This window comes from Larus michahellis, chromosome 3 (assembly GCF_964199755.1).
Source record: "Larus michahellis chromosome 3, bLarMic1.1, whole genome shotgun sequence".
Taxonomy (NCBI): domain Eukaryota; kingdom Metazoa; phylum Chordata; class Aves; order Charadriiformes; family Laridae; genus Larus; species Larus michahellis.
In genome coordinates, this window is record NC_133898.1 from 131,996,996 (window position 1) to 132,017,810 (window position 20,815).

Below are 20,815 nucleotides of genomic sequence, written 5' to 3' on the forward strand. Positions count from 1 at the left end.
CATCGGCGCAGGCGGTGACACCCCCACCGCACACCCCCGGCACAAGTGACACCCCCAGCACCCCTCCCGGTACGCGGTGACACCCCCACCACACAGCCCAGCACCCCCGGTGTGCAGTGACACCCCCCCACACACACGGTGACAGCCCCCCCCGTGACACCCCCACTGCACACCCCCCCCAAGTGACACCCCCATCGCACCCACACACACACACGGTGACAGCCCCCCCCATGACACCCCCATTGCACACACACACACACACACGGTGACAGCCCCCCCCGTGACACCCCCATTGCACCCACACACACACAGTGACAGCCCCCCCCGTGACACCCCCATTGCACACACCCCCCAAATGACACCCCCATTGCACCCACACACACATAGTGACAGCCCCCCCCGTGACACCCCCATCACGCACACACCCTGCCAAGTGACACCCCCACCACACACCCCCACACGCACAGCGACACCCCATCGCACACCCCCACACACAGTGACACCCCCATCGCACACACCCCCCAAGTGACACCCCCATCGCACCCCCACACACACGCAGTGACAGACCCCCCAACACACACAGTAACACCCCCATCGCACACCCCCCCCCCAGTGACACCCCCATCGCACCCCCGGCACACAGGACCCCCCCCCAGCTGGTACCGTCCCTGTCCTGGCGCAGGCGGCAGGCGGGGGGGTCACGCTGCTCCTTTATTGGGGTACAAAACGAAGGCGCTGGGGGCAGCGGGGTGGGGGGCAGCCCCGGGGCTGGGGCACAGCGGAGCCTCTTTAGCCATGGAAGGGGGGGGCAGCCGGGCCCCGGACCCCCGACAGCCACCCCCGCTGCCTCGGGGGGGGGCAAAGAACCTGAGCAAGGAGGGCAGCAGGTGCCAGGCAGGCCAGGGCTCCGGCCACCCTCGGGGCACCAGGGTGGGCCCCAGGGGTTGTCCCCCCCAGGGATGGTCCCCAGGGGTTGTCCGCGGGGGATGGCTCCCCCCAGGGGTGGTCCTCCTGGGGATGGTCCCCTAATGATGGTCCCCAGGGATTGTGTCCCCCCCCCCAGGGATGGTACCCCGGCTGCCCAGGGGCCGGGATGGCGGTGGGGGAGCGTTTGAATGTCAAACCCCCCCGTCTGGAGGGGGGGCCAAAGGCAGCCCCTGCTCCCCCCAGTGCCACCGGCCAGCCGGGGCCTGGCCAGGGATGGAGTGTGTGATGGGGGGGGGGGGGACAAGGTGGTTCCTTGGGGACATCCCCAATCCCTGATGGTTTTCAAGTAGCTGGCCTGCCACACAGGAGAGCCGGGGGGCAGGGGGGGGGCAGCTCCTCAAAATAAATACAAATAAATACAGATTCCAGCAAGGAGCCTGCCCAGCGCCCAGCCAGGCCCGGAGGAAGCCCCGAGGGGACAGGACCCCATTCCCCCTCCCCAGGAAGGGGGTGACCGTCCCCCCAGGGCCCCTCCCACATGCACAGCTGGCCTGGGGCACAGAGAGGGGCCCTGGGGAGGAACCCCCCCTCGCCCCCCAGGTTGCAGGAGACGCCATCGCTCCCTCCTCCTCCTCCTCCTTGGGGAGGATGGACTTGCGAGGGGCTGCTCCTGCCGGGGGGGTTACAGGCTGGCAGGGGGGAGCTCATCCTGCGGGGAGGGGGTCAGAAGCTGGCAGCTCGGAGCCCCTCCTGGGGGCAGAGGTGGGGGTCCGGCCCCGTGGCCAGCCCGGCTGGTGGGCCGGTGGCCAGCCAGCTCAGCAGTCCATGCCGTCGCTCTCACACCAGGTGGAGGGGCCATCGGTGCCGAAGTATCTGTCCCCGAAGTTACCTGAGGGACGAGGGGACAGAGTGAGGCGATGGCAGCGCCTGCCCCACCACAATTCTCCCCCCCACACCAGGTGGCCGCGGGGCACCCACCGGGGGTCTGGGGATCCATGGGGCAGGGCCCCCCCCGCCCACCCTCACCGATGCCCGGGATGATGTGGAACTCCTCATTGATCCGCTTGTCCACGGCGGTGGTGATGATGTGGACACGGGGGAAGGCGTAGGCCACGGAGTGCACCCCCATCTCTGCCATCAGCAGCGACAGCAGGAAGATCCTGTCCTCCTGCACGTCATGGTCCTGCGGCGACGCAGCACCCTGAGAGCCTGGCCGGAGGCAGGGGGGCCAGCACCTCCCCATGCCCCCCACCGCCCCGGCCACTCACCAGCAGCACCCGCACGGCCATCATGGCCGCGGCTCCGGTGGACACAGTGCTGTCCATGAGGATGACGTAGTCCTCGCTGATCTCCTTGGGAAGGCGCAGGTAGTGGAGCTGGGGAGGGAAGGAGGGACGGTCACCACCCCGCGGTACCGGGGGGCTCCGGGGAAGGAGTGGGGGTCGCCACACCGCGGTGCCAGCAGGCTCAGCTGCTCACCTCGGGCTCCCCCGTGTCGTGGTTGGTCTGGATGAGGATCTTGCCCAGGCGGATGTCCTTGCAGACCGCGGTGAGGGCCTGCTCCATGGTCTCCCCTGCCCGCAGGATGGACACACCGGTGATCTGGGGAAGGGAGGAGAACATGTCTGCTGGGTTTGCAGCCGCCCCAGCAAGCTCCCGAGGCTCCTGCACTGCAGGAGAGGGGACAACTGCCCCCGAGCAGCTCGTCTGCGGAGGCACGGACCCTGGGGGCAGCAGGTTTTCCCAGCCCATGATGACCCAAGACAGGGCAGCCACGTGCTTGTGGGGAGAAAGGGGCCGGGAGAACGCCTCACCCTCTGCCTGTGGAACCGCTTCCCTTCGTACATTGTCCCCTGCGGCGTCTCCACCGTGACCGACTGCAGAAAGGGGAGGAGAAGGGAGTGTGGGTGACGCTGGGCGCTGCGTGGCCCGGGGAGGGGGACACGTGGCTGTGGCCACACCAGAGAAGTGGCCACTCACCTTCAGCGGCAGGAAGGAGAGGGCATGTTCGATCAACAGCCTCATCAGGCGCTTGGAGTAGAAGATGAATTCGTCCCTGGTCGTGTCCTTGTTCCTGTTGAGGGAGGACCCATGTGTGAGACGAGCAGAGTCCCTGGAGCAAATGGGGCTCCGGAGGACGGAGCAGAGCACACCTGTGGGAGCCTGGAAGCTCTTGGGGAGGAGACGGTTACTACCCACCGCTATGCCAGGGCTTGCTGAAGACCTGGGGTGTTGTCTAGAAAGGACCACATGGTCAAGAACCCTGGAAGGGGGACACAAAGCCCGCAGCAGATCGTGCAGATGGGATGAAGTGAAACGACACCACGCAACGCTGCTCCATGCTCTGGGACACAGGGGACAGTTCAGCGCTGGCTCTGCATGGTGGGCTAGCTGGGGCAGCGGAGTGAATAAAGCCAACAGCAAAAAGGAGGGATGAGCGGGCATACCACGAGCAGCTCACCGCAGACGTACACCCCGACCCTGAGCAGAGGTGCCCAAGAAGCGTTTGCAGCGGCGCAGCATTACTCGCTCCGAGCACGACCTCTAATGGCTGCTGAGTCTCTCCTGGCAGATTTGCAGGGCTGGAGATTTCTGACGTTAACTGCTGACCAGGTGGAAAGAGCCGGGAGCGAAACGGGGGCAGGAGCAGCAGAACCCCAGGCGGCAACTCAGGAGCAAGCGGCAAGTGTTTTGTACGGGGTCTGGCAGGGAGCCCACCCGGCACGGACCACGGCACGGCAGCAGAGCCGGCGCCGGCAGCACCGCAGGAGGCCAGACCACGCCAGGGCCAGGAGCAGCTGGGCTACCCGGCACCGGCGATGGGACAAGGCCTGACACGCTCTCACCTCCCCTCCGTTCATGTCCCAACTCAGAGATAAACTGCCAGGAACCAGACTTTGAAACACCTGGTGTTATCTCACCACAACACCGAAGCGCTGAGGGCAGCAAGAAGTAAAATAAACAGAAAACGTAATAAAGCCACGGTGGGGTTGTAATTCACAGGGAACCTCCCCTGCTCCCTCAGGGCGGGTGAAGCCGACTGTATGCACAGGGAGAAAACCCCAGGGGCTGCCTTTTCTTATTGGGAGCGTTTTGTACCCCCAGCACACAAACTCCTCTATGAAACCCTGCGTTTCCTGCGACAGGCGTCCCCCCCAGCACAGCAACACGAGGGGGTACGTAACGACAGGCAGGGCTGTCCCTGTCCCACCCCGCTCCGAGGTGGGCAGAGCTCCTCCACCAGCGCTCGGCGTCAAGTACCTGAAGGCAAAGCACCTGCAGCAAGAGGCCGCTCGGCAGGAAAAGGAGGTTCTGAGATTTGCTCCTCCTTTAAAACGTGACCATAAAGAATCTGCTGATGTCCCGCTACACCCCTCGCAGCCCGTGGCTGCTTTCGGCACTGCTGTGGCTGCACCTGGAATACCGTGTCCAGTTTTGGGCCCCTCAGGCCAAGAAAGACCTTGAGGGGCTGGAGCGTGGCCAGAGAAGGGCAACGGAGCTGGTGAGGGGTCTGGAGCACAAGGCTGTAATGTAAGTGCCATTTTACTGAAGAACCACCAAGAACAAGCTTCTGTCTCCCGTAACCGCGGCAGGCTGACACCGAGGGACTGTGGTTAACAAGACGTGGCTGAAATCTGTGTTCTCTTCTGCGGCCAGTGCCCAAAGCAGCGCAGCCCGCGTACAGCCCCGCTGTTTTCTGGAGAACGTGAGGAACAAAGGAACCCTGCAGACATTTGCCAGTAGCCAGATGGAAGAGGTGGAGCTGGCAACAGTCCAGAAGAGGCAGAAGGATACTGAATATTTTTACTCTGTATTTTAGGACATCATCTGCCGCTTCTCACACATCTCACCACGATGACAGACAGTCAACGGAGCTCAGGAGAAGGATAAACACTCACTACTATCCCGAGATGTTTTTGCAGCCAGACCCGGGTAGCTGACGTCGGAGCTGACATCGGAGCGCCCCGCAGTGACCAGAGCACCCGACTAACGTGGACATTTCCAACAAGCCTGGGGAGAGCGGGGGACTCCCTGAGAAAGCTGGAAAATCAGTTCTTGTTGGGAAGAAGCAGGCGTGCTGCCTACAGCGTGGGCTGTCGGTACGTGCGCTCCCCCACGGGTGGGCTTCACCCACGCGCCCACCCACGGCAGCTCCGGAAGCCTGAGCTCCAGGCGCACAAGCCCGGCAGCAGCCCTGCCTCCACGGGCCACCCGACAAGCCCCACAGTAGCTGTCGGCCCCGGGGCCGCTGTGCCAGGGGCAGGGGCAGCCGCCTGTCCCAGCCAGCCCTGACCCAGGTGGGACAGGCCCGTCGGTGCGGCTGCAGAGGCAGGTTCCTCCACAGCCTCCGAAAGGCGTCCCAGGGGTGGAGGAGCATCCTCGGTCCCTGCGCCACAGAATCCCAGACTGGCAGGGGCTGGAGGGGACCTCTGGAGATCATCCCGTCCAGCCCCCGGCCAGAGCAGGGTCACCCAGAGCAGGTGGCACAGGAACGCGTCCAGGCGGGGTTGGAATGTCTCCAGAGACGGAGACTCCCCCACCTCTCTGGGCAGCCTGTGCCAGGGCTCTGCCACCCTCACAGCAAAGAAGTTCCTCCTCGTGTTGAGATGGAATTTCCCGTGTTCCAGTTTGTGCCCGTTGCCCCTTGTCCTGTCCCCGGGCACCACTGAGAAGAGCCTGGCCCCATCCTCTTGCCCCCCGCCCTTTAGCTATTGCTGAGCATTGATGAGATCCCTCTCAGCCTGCTCTGCTCCAGCTGAACAGCCCCAGGGCTCTCGGCCCTTCCTCAGCACAGAGATGCTCCATCTCTTGATCATCTCGGTAGCCCTTTGCTGTCCCCTCTCCAGCAGTTCCCTGTCCTTCTGGACCCGGGGAGCCCAGAACTGGCCCCAGTGCTCCAGCTGTGGCCTCCCCAGGGCAGAGCAGAGGGGGAGGATGACCTCCCTCCACCTGCTGGCCACGCTCTTTTGAATGCCCCCCCCAGGAGACCATTGGCTGCGTTGGCTACAAGGGCACATTGCTGGCTCATGGGCGACTTGGTGTCCCCCAGGACTCACAGGTCCCTCTCTGCAGGCCACAAAGGTCTGAGCACGACTCCCTTTTCATGCAAGGAGCGGGGTACGGCAGCGCTACGGCCAGTGGCTCCCAGGACCTCCATCTTCCCCGGCACCCTCAGCAGATGGCACCAGGGCCCTGACAGGGACCAGCGGGCACGAACAGGAGCAGCTGTAGCCAAAAGCCAGCCATCACGTTCAGGCCCAGGGAAACCTGAGCACGGACAGGTTTCGTGTCTGAACTACCTTCTCTGGCGCCGGCGACTTCCCAGCACGCAGGGAGCACCTCGCTGTGCCCTCACTGAAGCGCCAGCAGTGACATGCTTCTCAAGGGCAGCTCCAGCGCAGGACAACATGTTCTGCCAGGGCACAAAGTCCAAAGGCTCAACCCAGAGCAAACTTGCTAATAAGGCAGGTGACCCACGCCACCCACAGGCTGCACCGCTGGGGGCATCCTGGGGTCCCCTCCACGAGCGTCTTGTAAGTTGGAGAACGTGACCCGCACCCTTACTGCACTGTCCATCCTCAGCGTGGTCATGAATAAATTTATTCATCCACTCTAGTGCAGGACTGTTTTTCCCCCTCTCCACAGGAACAGAACAACCGCTTTGGAAGCCACTTCTCCCTGCAATGCCAAGCCTGAATTTGCCGTGACTATAGTCAGCGAGATGCTCATCTGCTGCCACAACGCAATCCTCCGGGAGGGCCCTCAGAGACAGAAGGCTGGAGCACGGAAGAGCCTCCAGTGTTGGAGCAACAGGGAAGCAACATTGGCCAGCAGCAGCCTGGCACACCGAGATCAACAGGCTGCCCCTGAGGGAGCTGCTCTGGGAAAGGCAGGATGGAAATCCTGGTTCACAGCTCCCTGGCGCATCCACACGCTCCAAAAGGCAACACCGGTGGGAGCACCCGCACGCCGGGAGGGCTGCCAGGGCAGAGAGGGGCTGACAGCACCGCGGCAGACGGAACGAAGGTGAGAGATCAGCTTTGCCAAGACACTGTAATTTCACAGAAGGAGGCGTGGGAAGCTTGGCAAAAGGTGTGCATTCGATCCCCTGCCAGTCCGGATGCCTCCAGGGAGCCCAGGAGAGCATCAGCAGGCAGGGAGCAGTGTCTCTGGAGCAGAGGGAAGCCCAGAGCATCATGCATGAGGACCATTAACAGTCCCACACCATGCTGAAGTCACGCAGAAGTAAGTGAGCGCTGCCAAGTATCACCTACAGGCACCAGAAATACAAGCTGCCTTGCTGTCACCGAATCCAGAACTTTTTACCAGAAGAATTCCTCAGCTTGGAGATCTTAGTAACAGCACTGCCTCAGCTTGCCTTGCTTCCTTGGGCTGCAGCAGGATTTGAGGGGGCGGCTGACAGGCCAAGTCAACGCCCCTCATAAATGTGGTATTTTTCCTCTACCATCTGGAAGGGGCAAAGTCCGCCCTCCCGCAGCCCCGCCGCTCGTGCCGCCCGGCTCCGAGCACACCATCGCGACGGGACCTGGAGACCAGCAGCGCTGACGGACTCCAACCACCACCTGCCCGGGCCTGATCCCCTCCCTCCCCGCAGCAGCTGAACAAACTCCTAAGTCTAAGCAGATTAAGGTTATTAGACGCTTGTGGCATAAAGGCGGAAGCACAACAGGCTGTTCCCAGCACGGCAAAAGGACACAGACTTCAAGGAGGAAGAGGGGAAACGCAGCTACAGACAAGCGAGGATTCAGCGCCTGCCACGGTGACGTCCCCTTGGGACAACGGCTGCTCAAACCTTCTGCCTTGGCTAGTGCCTTGGCCCTCGGCACTGCTCACGGACCAGCCTGGGCTCATGTTGGTCCAAGAGCAGCACACGCCAGCATCAGGCCACAGAAGGTCCGTGCCAGAGCCTGTGAGCAGGAAGGCCAGAGACAGCACAAAGACTGGCATTCTTCTCTCCTTGCATAACCCCGGAAAAGGGAACGCTGCTCCTGCACAAGCAAACAACATTCAGCCTCCGGGGGTGCTCCTCCCCCAGGATCTGCCTTCCACCTGGCCTCCCCATGCTGCAGGGACAGGGCCATATCTGCTCTGAAATTCCATAGCCGGACCTGAACTCAGAACTACTGAAGTCCACAGCCTAGGGGTGAGGTATGTGGGCTTCAGACACTGCGCTGGTCTCTGCCCAGTGCACACAAGGTGCCACATCACCTGGCGAGGCACATCCCCTGGCTTTTCACTGCCATGGACTGCCCTCGGAGCCCAACTTCAACGGGGAGGAGTCACCGGAGGAGCCTGGAGAAGGAACACCTTGCTTCCTACAAAGAGGTGCACAGCCTGCACGTGGTCACGAGGTTACATTCCCCAACCCAACACATGGAGAGAGCTGGTGGGAGTGCTCACGGAGACACTTTCCATCATTTACCAGCAGTGCTGACTAACTCGGGAGGTCCCCGTTGACTGAAGGCGAGTAAATGTGACACTCATCTACAAGAAGGGCTGCAAGATCCAGAGAATTACAGGCCTGTCAGTCTGACCTCGGTGCCGAGGAAGGTTATGGAGCAGATCATCTTGAGTGCGATTAGAGGACAAGCAGGCAATCAGGCCCCGTCAGCGTGGGTTTACAAAAGGCAGGTCCTGCCTGACTAACCTGATCTTCTTCTGTGACAAGGTGATCTGCTTAGTGGACAAGGGACAGGCTGTGGATGTTGTCTACCTAGACTTCAGTAAAGCCTTTGGCACAGTTTCCCACAGCATTCTCCTGGAGAAACTGGCTGCCCATGGCTTGGATGGGCGTACCCTTCGCTGGGTGAAAAGCTGTCTGGCCGGCCCGGCCCAGAGAGCGGTGGCGAATGGAGTTCAGTCCAGTTGGTGGCCGGTCACAGCGGTGTTCCCCAGGGCTCGGTGTCGGGGCCAGTTCTGTTTAATGTCTTTATCGACGACCTGGAGGAGGGGATCGGGTGCACCCTCAGTCAGTTTGCAGAGGACACCAAGTTGGGCGGGAGTGTCGGTCTGCTGGAGGGTAGGAAGCCTCTACGGAGGGATCTGGACAGGCTGGATGGATGGCCCAGGGGCAATGGTGTGAGGTTCAACAAGGCCAAGTGCCGGGTCCTGCCCTTGGGTCACGCCAACCCCACGGACGCTCCAGGCTGGGCAGAGTGGCTGGAGAGCTGCCCAATGGATGAGGACCTGGGGGTGTTGGTCGACAGCGGCTGAGTATGAGCCAGCAGTGTGCCCAGGTGGCCAAGGAGGCCACCAGCATCCTGGCCTGTGTCAGCACGAGTGTGGCCAGCAGGAGTGGGGCAGTGACCGTCCCCCTGGACTGGGCACTGGGGAGGCCCCACCTCGAGGGCTGTGTCCAGGTTTGGGCCCCTCACGCCAAGAAAGACCTTGAGGGGCTGGAGCGTGTCCAGAGAAGGGCAACGGAGCTGGTGAGGGGTCTGGAGCACAAGTCTGGTGAGGAGCGGCTGAGGGAGCTGGGGGTGTTCAGCCTGGAGAAGAGGGGGCTGAGGGGAGACCTTCTCGCTCTCTACAGCTCCCTGAAAGGAGGGGGTAGCCAGGGGGGGTCGGGCTCTTCTCCCAAGGAACAGGCCATGGCACAAGAGGAAACGGCCTCAAGTTGCGCCAGGGGAGTTTAGGATGGATATTGGGAACAATTTCTTCCTGGAAAGGGTTGTGAAGCATTGGAAGAGGTTGCCCAGGGCAGTGGTGGAGTCACCATCCCTGGAGGGATTGAAAAGCCGGGCAGACGCGGTGCTGAGGGCCATGGGGTAGTGGTGGCCTTGGCAGTGCTGGGTTAATGGTTGGACTCGATGATCTGAAAGGTCTCTTCCCACCAAAACAATTCTATGACTCTGTGGGTGCTGGCAGCCACCCAGAGTGCGAGAAGGCGCAGGAGAAGAGCCCTGCTGAGCTCAGCATCCCCTTTCTGTTTTACAACCCAGTGACAGAAACGCACGCAGAGTCTGCAGCTTCTGCAACTGCAGTAACAATGAACATCTTAGCAGTCCCATGGGATTCAGCACTTGACCCTACGCTAGAACTACTGTCACATAGAAAAAAAGGATCATCGGCGGGGAATTAAAAGATCAAGCAAGCGACAAAGCCATGGAAGCAGCAGCCTGGGTCCTTCTGTACACTGTCTATAAAACCACGGGGCAGCAAGAGCACCTCATCCCGTGCCACCAGCTGCCGGGTCTGTGCTCCAGCTAGGAAACAGCTAACCAGTCTCCTCTCATCGTAAGAAAAGCCTGCCTGGGGCTCAAAAGTCACTCCAGGGTAGACCTGACAAGGTCTCATCGCCAAAAAAGCATCTGTATGCCGGAGCCAGCTCCGTTCAGCAGTTCTGCTCCAAGAAAATACCTACGCCCGAAGCCCTACAGGCAGAGGAGGGAAAACTCACACCAGGTTTTGTACTGTGATCCCACAGAACAGTCCTTCTGTGCACACAGAAGACATCCCAGAGGAGGCAGGGACCTACCTGATGATGGTGTGCATGCCCCGCACCTGCGGCGTGTTCTCCAGGACGCTCAGCGTCTTCGGCAGGGGCTGCCCTTGGTGGGCAGAGGCCAGAGCTGCCCTGCAACAAGGAAGCAGCCATCAGAGCCACACAGCACACGCACAGAGCCACCACGCTGGATCCCCTTGGAGTGGGACGCGGCCCCCAAACGAAGGCTCCAAGAGAACCCACCACACAGGCTGGACACCAGAAAGTGCTTGGCCTTCCCACCCCGGTCCCTTGGAAAGCGCAGGTACAAGATCCCTGTCCAGGACGCTTCTCCCATAGAAGGAAGCAGTGCGGGGCAACCCAACGCTCAGCGCAGGAGCCATGCTCCAGAAAGGGACAGGAGCAGCGCAGGGAGCCCATCACCCAAATCAGGCATAGCTGCCGTGGGACAGGTCACGCAGGAGCCTGCGGCCACAGCGAGAGAGCCCCCAAGAATCACAGCATGGTTTGGGTTGGAAGGGACCTTGAAGATCATCTTGTTCCAACTCCCTACCAGGGCAGGCACCTCGGCAGTCAAGGAAGAGCAGCTGCACTCAGACATCCCAGCAAAGCTCCGTCCAGCGGGGACAGAGAAGAGACAGGACTCAGGGAAGAGCAGGTGCTGGCAGCTCTGGACCCCCAGCCCAGCAACGGGCCCCTCCGCAGCTGGCAGCATCCCCACCTACCTGACAGTGATCTCGCGCTGGGTGGCAGAGCAGGGTCATCCAGCGAGGAGAAAGGGGAAAGAAAGGACATCGTCACTGCACCAGCCAGGCACATCCACCCGGTCCAGCTCCCACCCCAGAGCAGGAAAAACACCGCTGGGCACAGCCAGGGGGCAAGGGTGGGCTGCCGGGGTGCAGCCAGGGGCAAGCAAGGTGGGGACAGCTGAGACCACCAGGAGCCGAGTGGGACTGAGGGGGACAGCAGGGGAACAAGGCCAGGCCAGACCGCAAGCGTCCAGCGTCACTGCCAGGGCAGGCTCTGTGCCCAGACCCGTCCCCATCTCCCCAGCCCTTGTGTCACAGCGCAGTCTGCCCCGAGAGCTGCACAAAGACCTTTTGTACAGAGAGAGGGGACACCGGGCGCCTCTGGGCGCTCCAGGAGCACAGGGCTGTGAGCAGCCGCCTCCTCCCCTCTGTGTGCCGTCCTCCTCCTCCTCCTCGCCCGCGCTAGCAGCAATCAACCAGCCCACACCTCACCTTCTCCAGCTGGCTGTGCACGTGCTGCACAATGAGGTCCAGGGCCACAAAGTTCTCCCCACCTGACAGGAGAGCGGAGAAGCCGGGTCAGGCGCGGGCTGACCCAAGCCTGTCCCAGGACACCCGCTCCCGACGCTTGGGTCGCGTCTGGCACACAGCGCAGTCTCACCCCTGGGCACCACGATGTCGGCGACCTGCACGGTGGGCTCGATGTACTGCTCGAAGGCGGGCTTCACGAACTTGTTGTATTGCTTGATGACACCCACGATGTCGCGCCCACGTTCCATGATGTCGCGTTGCAGCCGCCGCACCAGACGGATGTCAGAGTCCGTGTCCACAAACACTTTCATGTCCAGGAGCTGGAAAACTGGGAGGGGTGAGCACCCCCTATGCAGCCCCCCGTCAGACCTGCCTCGTTCCCCTTGCCCCAGCGATGGCATCCAGCGCTGCTGCCTCCCCTGAAGCCTCTGACACGAGGTGCTCTGCAGCCAGCGGTGGGTGAGCTCTCCCTCCGCAGCTCCCAGCCATCGCTGTCCCACCACCGCACACCTCCTCCCACCACACGCGCCAAGACAGGCCACCAGCCGCATCAGGCAGCGATACCTTCAGCAACTCCTTGTTCGCAAAAGCCAGTATGCCTTCGAACACGATGACGTTGGCCCCGTACACCGTTTTCTGTGGGCAGACAAGAGCTGTTGTCACCCCGCCCCACTCCTGCATGCTGCAGCAATGCCAACACCCAGCACAGAGAGTGCCTCAGCCCCCGACCCATGCTGGGCTCTCATCACCCACGGGTGAGACGCCCCATAACCATCCTAAATCACCCAACCTTCACAGGCCCTTTTTCTCACCCCTGCACTGACCCAAACCCCAGAGCCGTGCCCCAGAACCCCAAACCCTGTCCAAACGTCCTCCCCCAGCCCCTGTCCTCCCTGCACACTCCAAACCCCAGTCTCTCCCTGAACTCTGCACTGGCCCCCGTGTCCACATCCATCTCCGCGTCTCTGTGCTCCCTCCCTGCCCCTACACCCCCAATCCCCCCAGAGTGACTCTCCCACACCTGATGGCCCCCAGCCCCAACACCCCTTTGCCCTCCGAGGCCCCACAGCCCCCACACTCCGTTCTCCTGCCCCACAGGCATTCCCCCCGTCCTGGGGGCTCTCCCTGCAGCACCCAGCCGCCGTCCCAGCTCCCCTGCAGCACGCACCCACTCGCGGCGGCGGCTGTGCGTCGTGAAGTCGTAGACCGGCACCTTCACGCTCTTGCCCTTCTTGAGCTTGCGGAGGACGCTGACAAGCAGCTCGAAGTCAAAGGCATCGGGGTGGTCGAAGTTGTAGTCGCTGCGGGCCGCCAGCGCCTGCTGCCCCTCGTCCAGCACCTGAGGGCACCGTCACCGCTCAGTGCCACGCCAGACCCCGCGGAGCCGCAGGCACCTCACCGCCCAGTGCCACGCCAGACCCCCCAGCCCTCACCTTGTAGAAGGAGTCCATAGAGAGCAGCACGACCCAGGGCACGTCCAGTGCCTCGATGATCCGCGTCGCCACCGTCGTCTTGCCCGAGGCGCTGCCGCCGCACAGGCCTGCGGGCGAGCGGGGCCCCGGCTCCGTCATTGTCCCGGCTCCGTCATTCCCCTGGCGCCAGCTCCATCCCGATCGCAGACCCGGGCCCGATCCCGGCCCCAGTCCCAGCCCCGCACCACCCCTTCCCCAACCCCAGTCCCGATCCCAGCCGAGGCCCCGTCCCCGATCCCATCCTTTCCCCGGTCCCGATCCCAACCCTGATTCCGTTCTTTCCCCGGCCCCGGCCCCGGTCCCGGTCCCATCCCTTCCACATCCCGGCCCCGGTCCCGGTGCCGATCCCCGCCCGGCCCGGCCCGGCCCCGCCGCTCACCGATGACGAAGGCCTCGTCCACGGGCGCGCCGGTCTCGCTGTACCAGGGCGGCCGCCCGGCCGTGTAGATGGTCCGCTTGCTGGTGCGCAGCAGCGGCGGCTCGGGCTGGCACTGGCTGGCGGTCCGCCGCCGCGGGGACGGGGCCAGCGGCAGCCGGCTCAGCAGCGAGCCCAGCGGGCCGGGCCCTGGCCCGGGGCCGCGCTCGGGGCCCGCCGCGCCCCAGCGCTCCTCGGCGCCCGCCGCCGCCATCTCCCCGCCGCGGGCGGGACGGGACGCGCCGCGGGGGCTGCCGGGACGGGCCGCGGCCGCGCGCGGCTCCCGGCGGCCCCCGCGGAAGGCCCCGCCCCGCCGGGAGCCCCGCCCCTCGGTGGGGGGGTCCGGGGCGGGGTTGGGGTCTCCCCGGGGTCCCCCCGACTCCGGACGGTCACCGGGGCCCCGAGCGCGGCCGGTGCCCAACAGATGGCGGAGGCCGGGCCCCGCGGGGGTGCCCCCGGCCCAGCCCCCCGCTCCGCCCGGGCCCCCGGAGCCGCTGGAGTCCCCAGGGACGGAGACACCCCCCCGCCCGTGTCACCCGCGCACCGAGCAGGGGGCCAGTGTGTGGCCCCTGGACCCTCCCGGGGGCCAGTGTGTGCCCGTGGCCCCTGGTCCGGGCACCCCTGTGGGAGCCTGGCTGCGTCTCCTCGGCACCTCCCTGCAGGGATTTATCCGCATGGATCCACCCCCCAGCCGGCCCCGGGCTGAGCAGCCCCAGCCCCTTCAGCCTCCCCCCGCGGCAGGGACCCTCCAGTCCCCCCGCGCCCTGGCGGCCCCTGGCTGGGCTCTCTCCGGTCCCTCCGTGTCCCTCCCGCACCGGGCACGCACCGTGGTTCAGCCCCGGCCGGCAGCCAGGACCCCGCAGCCACTCGCTCACCCCCCCTCGGGATGGGGGAGAGAATCGGAAGGGTAAAAGTGAGGAAAAACTCGTGGGTTGAGATAATAAAGACAGTTTAATAGGTAGAGCGGAATCCGTGCACGCCAGCAAAGCAGAACAGGGAATTAATTCAGCGCTCCCCACGGCAGGCAGGGGTGCAGCACCCCCAGGAGAGCCGGGCTCCGTCAGCGGAACAGTGACTTGGGAAGACAAATGCCATCGCTCCAAACGTCCCCCCTTCCCACCCCAGCTTTATACGCTGAGCATGGTGTCATGTGGCATAGAACGTCCCTTTGAGCAGTTGGGGTCAGCTGTCCTGGCTGTGTCCTCCTCAGCTCCTTGTGCCCCCCCAGTGTACTCACTGGTGCGGGGGATGAGGAGTAGAAAAGCCCTTGAGAGCCCAGCAACAACCGCAGCCACCAGCGCGCTCCCATGGCATCCCACCACAAACCCAACACAGGGCACCACGCCAGCTGCGGGCACGAAGCCACCTCTGTCCCTGCTAAAGCCACCTCTGTCCCCACAGAAGACATAACAGGACCCAGCGCTGGCCCAGGACTCCAGGGTGGCCTCAGCAGTGCTGAGCAGAGGGGAAGGACTGACACCTCCCTCGACTGGCAATGCTTTGCCTGAAGCAGCCCAGGATGCCCTTTGCCTCCTGTGCACAAGGGCCCATTGCTGGGTCATGGTCAGCCTGATGTCCACCAGGACCCCCGGGGCCTCTTCTGCTGAGCCGCTTTCCAACCGGGTGCCCCCCAGCAAGTACTGGTGCTGCAGGGCTGTTCCTCCCCAGGGCAGCGCTTTGCACTTTCCCTCACTGAACTTCACGGGGTCCCCATCACCCCATTTCTCCAGCCCATCCAGACCCCTCTGCAGGACAGAACAGCTCGACCCTCTGCGGTACGGCTGCTCCCCCCGGCCCGGTGTCACCCACAGACTCACTGAGGGTAGGCCCTGCCCTGTCCTCCAGATCGTTAATGAGGATGTTAAATGAGACTGGACCCAGTATTGAACCCTGGGGTACACTGGTTGTTACTGGATTCCAACTGGACGTTGTGGCACTGATCACCCCGCTCTGGGCCTGGCCACGCAGCCAGTTTTCCATGCACCTCACTGTGCTCACCCGGCCCACGCTTCCACAGCTTCTCCAGGAGGATCTATGGGACGCGCCGTCCAGGTGGACGACGGCCACTGCATCCCCTCCTCTGCCAGCCCTTCACCCATGGCGGGTCACTGGGCTGGTCAGACACGGACCCCCGACTGCAGCCACACTGACGGCGACGTTGTCACAGAGCCGACGCAGACCCCTGTGGCCAGATGTCCCCCCTGTACCTCAGCAGCCCGGCCCCCCCCAAACAGCCCCCCCAGTGGCAGCAGCCCCCCTACACGCACCGTTCCCGCACACCCAAGCAGCCCCCCGGTACCCGAACAGCCTCCCCTCGCCCACGCAGCCCCCCATACCCGAGCCGCCCCCCCAATGCCCACGCAGCCCCCCCCACCAGCCCGCCCCCTACCAGTTAACCAGAGCCCCCCGCACGGCCCTGGCTCCCGGACCGGCCCCGCTCCCCCGTAGCCCCCCCGCCGCCCCCCCGCCCGCTGTCCTGCGCGTGGCCCGGGAGGGGGCGGGGCCGCGGCGGGGGCGGGGCCACGTTGGCGCCGGCGGCCGGTGCCCGCGGAGCTGCTCGCCCCGGGATGGAGCCCCCGAGCGGCACCGAGAGCGCCCGCCTGGTCAGCCCGAGGGGCGGCCGCGCCGACGGCAGCCTGCGCCTCAAGAGGTACCGCCGGCACCCCCGGCATTTCCACCGCCCCGGCACCGGCACCTCCATCCCCGGCACCGGCACCTCCATCACCCCCGGCACCTCCATCCCCGGCACCGGCACCTCCATCGCCCCGGCACCGGCACCTCCATCCCCGGCACCTCCATCACCCCAGCACCTCCGGCGCCCCATCATCTCCATCAGCGGCACCCCAGCACCTCCATCACCCCCACCCCAGCACCTCCATCACCCCCGGCACCTCCATCCCCGGCACCGGCACCTCCATCACCCCCGGCACCTCCATCACCCCCGGCACCTCCATCCCCGGCACCGGCAGCTCTATCACCCTAGCACCAGCACCTCCATCCCCGGCACCGGGACCTCCGTCACCCCCGGTACCTCCATTCCCGGCACCGGCACCTCCATCGCCCCGGCACCGGCACCTCCATCCCCGGCACCTCCATCACCCCGGCACCTCCGGCGCCCCATCATCTCCATCAGCGGCACCCCAGCACCTCTATCACCCCCACCCCAGCACCTCCATCACCCCCAGCACCTCAGCCACCAGCACCCCGGCACCTCCGGCATCCTCAGTACCTCCATCACCCCCGGCACCAACACCTCCATCACCGGCACCCCCAGCACCCTCATCTCCCCGGTACCCCCGGCACCAGCACCTCCATCACCAGTACCCCGGCACCCCCGTCGCCCCGGCACTGCCACCCCCGGCACCCCACCACCCCACGCCAGCGCCACTTCGCGCTGCCCCCGGAACCCCCCAGCACCGCCACCTCCATCATCCCCCGCATCTGCAGCCTTCGATCCCCCGCACCCGCAGCGCCGGCACTGGGTCCCCCATCACCCCCGGCATGTCCATCGCCCCCCACCGCCCCCAGCTCCCCCGGCCTCCCCGGCACCCGCACCCCCCGTCAGCGCCACCTCCCGTCCCCCGGGACCCGCAAGCCCCCGACACGTCCAGCACTGCCCAGCTCCCACCGCCCCGACATGGGCATCCCCCGGCACGTCCATCCCGCCGCGGCCCCCGCGCCTTCATCCATCCGGCACGGGCATCAGCACCTCCGCGGACCCCGAGCCAGCCCCGACCCTCCGTGCACCGGCACCCACCCCCCGGCACCGGCACCCACCCCCTCCCCGGGGCCGGCGCCTCCATCCCAGCGGAACCAGCCCCCCCGCGCCGTGCGCCAGCCCCGCTCCCCCCTCGGTGCCCGTCCGGCAGTTACCGGCGCCCAAACGCCACCCCCCCGCACCGGTACCGTGCATCCATCACCCACCCGCACCGGTACCGTTCACCCGTCGCCCCCCCCGCACCGGCACGCTGTCCGTCCATCCGTCCCCTCCCGCACCGGTGCCCCCTGCACCAGCGCCCTGAGCCCCCGCCCGCCCCCCCCCACTCCCCACCTCTCCCGTCCCCGCAACGGCCGCGGACGCGACACCTCGGTCCCACCGGCCCCCACGCCGCCCCCCGCGGTCCCGGGACTACCCGTCCCAGCGGGGGAGTTCGGCTGCCGCGGGCCCGGCCCCCCCGTACCCTGCCGGTGCCCCGGCTTTGTTACCGCCGCCGGCGGGGCGGACCCCCGGGACCAGCCCGGGCACCCCCGCGGGCCAGACTGCGGCTACCGGGAGCCCCGGGGGTCCCGGGCAGAGGCAGCAGGAGCCGGGGCGGCCGGCAGTGACCCCCGCCCCTAGTCTGTTTGCAGGCTCCCAGGACATCCCGGCACCACCGCCCCCCCTGGCTCCGGCTCCCCACTGCCACTGCAGCCCCCGAGCCCCCAGCCCCGGCCCAGGGAGGCTCCAGGCCCGCCGGCAGCTGAGCGTCGCCTGCACCGTCTGCTGCCTCTTCATGGTCGGGGAGGTGATAGGTAACAGGGGGACGGGGATGGGGACGGGGGGCTGGCGGGGCGCGCGGTGCCAGCTGCCCTACACCCGCAGGTGGGTACCTGGCGCACAGCCTGGCCATCATGACGGACGCAGCCCACCTGCTGACGGACGTGGGCAGCATGTCCGTCAGCCTCTTCTCCCTCTGGGTCTCCACCCGCCCGCCCACCAAGACCATGAGCTTTGGCTGGCACCGCTCAGGTGAGCTGGGGGGACACACAGGTGGGTGGGCCATGTGTGTCCCCAGGCACTCACAGCCCCCCTCCCGCAGAGACGCTGGGTGCGCTGGCCTCCGTCCTCTCCATCTGGGTGGTGACCGGGGCTCTTGTCTACCTGGCGGCCGCCCGCATCGTCAGCAACGACTATGAGATTGAGGCGCGAGCCATGCTGGCCACCTCCGCCAGCGCCGTCGGCGTCAACCTGATGTACGTCCTGCACAGGGCTGTGCGTCCCCGCATCCCCCCACACACCCCCGGCCTGAGCCTCCCCTCCCGTGCCCCTGCCCCACATGTGCCCCCGGTGCCCCAAGGCTCCCAGGTCACCTTCTGTCCCTGTGCCCCCAGCTCTCATGTCCCCAAGCGCTGACTCCTCCTATTCCCTGTCCCCAGTGCGCTCCCGGCTTCCAGCCCATGCACGTACACCCCCTATCTCTACTCCTCTCTACACCCACTCTGTAGAGCCAGGGCTCTACATCCCCTGCCCCCATGCCCAGCCTGAGCCCTGGCACAAGCCCAAATCCCTGTTCTGGCCCCATGCGTGCCCCCAAGCGCGCCTGCCCATGCCCCCTCTGCCCAGGCGCCGCTGACGGGTGCAGGTCCAGGGGTGCCACCGAGGCCCCTGCACCCTGCCCGGCGCAGCGCTGAGCCAGCCCTGCTCTCCCCAGCATGGCCTACATCCTGCACCAGTCCCCCGCTGGCCACGGCCACGGCACAGGGGGCTACGAGCCCCTGGAGAGCACCAGGGGGTGCCTGCCCAGCCGTGCCCCCCTGCCCGGCAGCACCAGCGTCCGTGCCGCCTTCATCCACGTGGTGGGTGACCTGCTGCAGAGCGTCGGCGTCCTCGTGGCTGCCACCATCATCTACTTCAAGGTGCCCAGCCTGGACCCTCCTCCGCCACCCAGGGGAACGACTCCCTTGGCCCCACACAGGGTGCTGTGGGGTGGGCGCTGGGCTCTGGCACCCCCCTGCCTCGGTGCCCAGCTCGGCTCTGCCGCCCCCAGCCCCACGCACCCCCTGCTCTCTGCAGCCCCAGTGCAAGATTGCAGACCCCATCAGCACCCTCTTCTTCTCCATCTTCGTCCTCGGCTCCACCTTCACCATCCTCAAGGACGTCTTCAGAGTCCTCATGGAAGGTTTGCAGCAGGCGAGGAGGGTGCGGGGTCACGGGTGCAGGGGGCTAGTGGGGGCGCAGGAGCTCCTGGGGGCAGCTCACGCCTCTTGGCCCCCACCCAGCCCCCTCCTCTGTCCTTCCCTTGTTTCCCTTGAGCCCCCCCAGCCTCTCCATCCTCTCCAGCGTGGCGGGGCCTCCCCCTGGAGCCACTGGTCCCCGGGTCACAGCCTGGGGGAACACCCACCTCCGGCTGCTCCCACCACCAGCCCTGACCCTGGTGGGGCCGGGGGTGTCTGTCGCCCCCCGTGACCAGGCGTTGCTGGCAGGGGCGCCGCGGGGCGTTGCATTCGACGCAGTGAAGGAGGTGCTGCTGGGGGTGAGCGGGGTGAAGGGCACCCACGACCTGCACCTCTGGGCGCTGACGCTGAGCCACCACGCCGTGTCGGTGCACGTGGCTGTCGGTGAGTGCCCCGGATGGCGGCTCCTGCAGGAATGGGGGGGACGCATAGACACACCGGGGCTGAGCCACGCTGCCCTGCCCTCCCCAGACGCCAGTGCCGACGCCGAGACGGTGCTGCGGGAAGCCACCATCCAGCTGCGGCGCAGGTTCGGCTTTGCCTGGTGCACGGTGCAGGTGGAGCGGTACCGGGAGGAGGCGGCAGCCTGCCAGCACTGCCAGGACCCCCGCGCCTGAGACCCCTCTGCCCGCTGGGGAGCGGGGGCTGCCCCTGGAGCAGGGGGTGCAGCGCTGGGGGTCCCGTCCCTGCGCTGCACCCACCCTGCTGCTGTGGAGCCCTGGGGTGGGACGGTGCGCCTGAGCGTGCAGGGTCCCGGGGGGGACATACGCACATCCTGGCCCCCACGGCACAGGGGCTCCTCCAGGAACAGCCACCCCCGGGACGGGACCAGGCTTGCCATGGCCCCCAGCCTGCCGGGACCAGCCCCAGAGGAGGAGGGGGAGCCTGCCCCACCGTGCAGCCCCCCGGGGATGAGCCCTGTTGTTCCCCGCAGGAGAGGGGACAGGAGGGAGCCACTGAAGGTGCCGGGGAGGGAGGGGACATCCTGGGGGGCACGGGGAGCCCCAACCCAGCCTTGGCCCCCACCGCCCCCCCAGGGGCTCCCCAGGCTGCTGGGGGGGCCGCTGCTAGGGGACGGGGGAACCACAGGCTGGAGCTCAGCCCCCGGCGCCGGCTGCCCTGGCCTCGCTCCCCGCCATGCCCGGGCCTGATCCGTCCCCACCGTTGCCAGTCCATGTCTGTTGCACCCGTGGAGTGTCCGTCCATCCGTCCGTCCGTCTCTCTGTGCCAGGAGTCCAGCGGGCCATGGCAGAGCCCGCAGCCGCCAATAAACTTGTTGGAGAGCAGCAGCAGCAGCGGTGCAGGCAGCCAGGAGGGGAGC

The 20,815-nt window shown here is 65.9% G+C and overlaps 2 protein-coding genes across 5 annotated transcripts; one reads left to right on the top strand and one right to left on the bottom strand.

Annotated features, from left to right (window-relative positions):
• Positions 1 to 691: 691 nt before the first annotated feature.
• On the bottom strand, positions 692 to 13,821 carry LOC141741497 (uridine-cytidine kinase-like 1). The gene is made up of 14 exons (XM_074582345.1): positions 13,525 to 13,821; positions 13,107 to 13,213; positions 12,842 to 13,012; positions 12,238 to 12,309; positions 11,804 to 11,993; positions 11,635 to 11,696; positions 11,119 to 11,135; positions 10,427 to 10,525; positions 2,908 to 3,001; positions 2,742 to 2,804; positions 2,407 to 2,529; positions 2,196 to 2,303; positions 1,954 to 2,110; positions 692 to 1,816 (listed from the first exon to the last, which is right to left on the bottom strand). The coding sequence occupies exons 1-14, from the start codon at positions 13,772 to 13,774 to the stop codon at positions 1,743 to 1,745; spliced, it is 1,587 nt and encodes a 528-aa protein (XP_074438446.1). The 5' UTR covers positions 13,775 to 13,821; the 3' UTR covers positions 692 to 1,742.
• Positions 13,822 to 16,028: 2,207 nt separating this feature from the next.
• On the top strand, positions 16,029 to 20,784 carry SLC30A3 (solute carrier family 30 member 3). Of its 4 annotated transcripts, none has more exons than XM_074582349.1 (8): positions 16,034 to 16,210; positions 17,900 to 18,072; positions 18,143 to 18,289; positions 18,360 to 18,513; positions 19,086 to 19,176; positions 19,334 to 19,439; positions 19,744 to 19,878; positions 19,966 to 20,784. In XM_074582349.1, the coding sequence occupies exons 1-8, from the start codon at positions 16,128 to 16,130 to the stop codon at positions 20,109 to 20,111; spliced, it is 1,035 nt and encodes a 344-aa protein (XP_074438450.1). In that variant the 5' UTR covers positions 16,034 to 16,127; the 3' UTR covers positions 20,112 to 20,784. The 4 variants fall into 4 exon arrangements, with proteins under 4 accessions (XP_074438449.1, XP_074438447.1, XP_074438450.1 ...); XM_074582347.1 differs by having other exon boundaries at positions 16,036 to 16,210; positions 18,972 to 19,176; XM_074582348.1 differs by lacking the exons at positions 19,744 to 19,878; positions 19,966 to 20,784 and having other exon boundaries at positions 16,029 to 16,210; positions 19,334 to 19,737.
• Positions 20,785 to 20,815: the final 31 nt, after the last annotated feature.

What these genes read in the sequence shown, in the direction of transcription:
- SLC30A3 (XM_074582346.1), top strand. Translation starts at nt 16,128, where the DNA reads ATGGAGCCCCCGAGCGGCACCGAGAGCGCCCGCCTGGTCAGCCCGAGG. An exon ending in CATGGTCGGGGAGGTGATAG is followed by an intron (nt 18,073 to 18,142) that starts GTAACAGGGGGA and finishes CTACACCCGCAG; the next exon opens with GTGGGTACCTGGCGCACAGC. An exon ending in CCACCATCATCTACTTCAAG is followed by an intron (nt 19,177 to 19,333) that starts GTGCCCAGCCTG and finishes TGCTCTCTGCAG; the next exon opens with CCCCAGTGCAAGATTGCAGA.
- LOC141741497 (XM_074582345.1), bottom strand. Translation starts at nt 13,774, where the DNA reads ATGGCGGCGGCGGGCGCCGAGGAGCGCTGGGGCGCGGCGGGCCCCGAG. An exon ending in AGCGGTTCCACAGGCAGAGG is followed by an intron (nt 2,530 to 2,741) that starts GTGAGGCGTTCT and finishes TCCCTTCCCCAG; the next exon opens with ATCACCGGTGTGTCCATCCT. An exon ending in ACGACACGGGGGAGCCCGAG is followed by an intron (nt 2,304 to 2,406) that starts GTGAGCAGCTGA and finishes TTCCCTCCCCAG; the next exon opens with CTCCACTACCTGCGCCTTCC.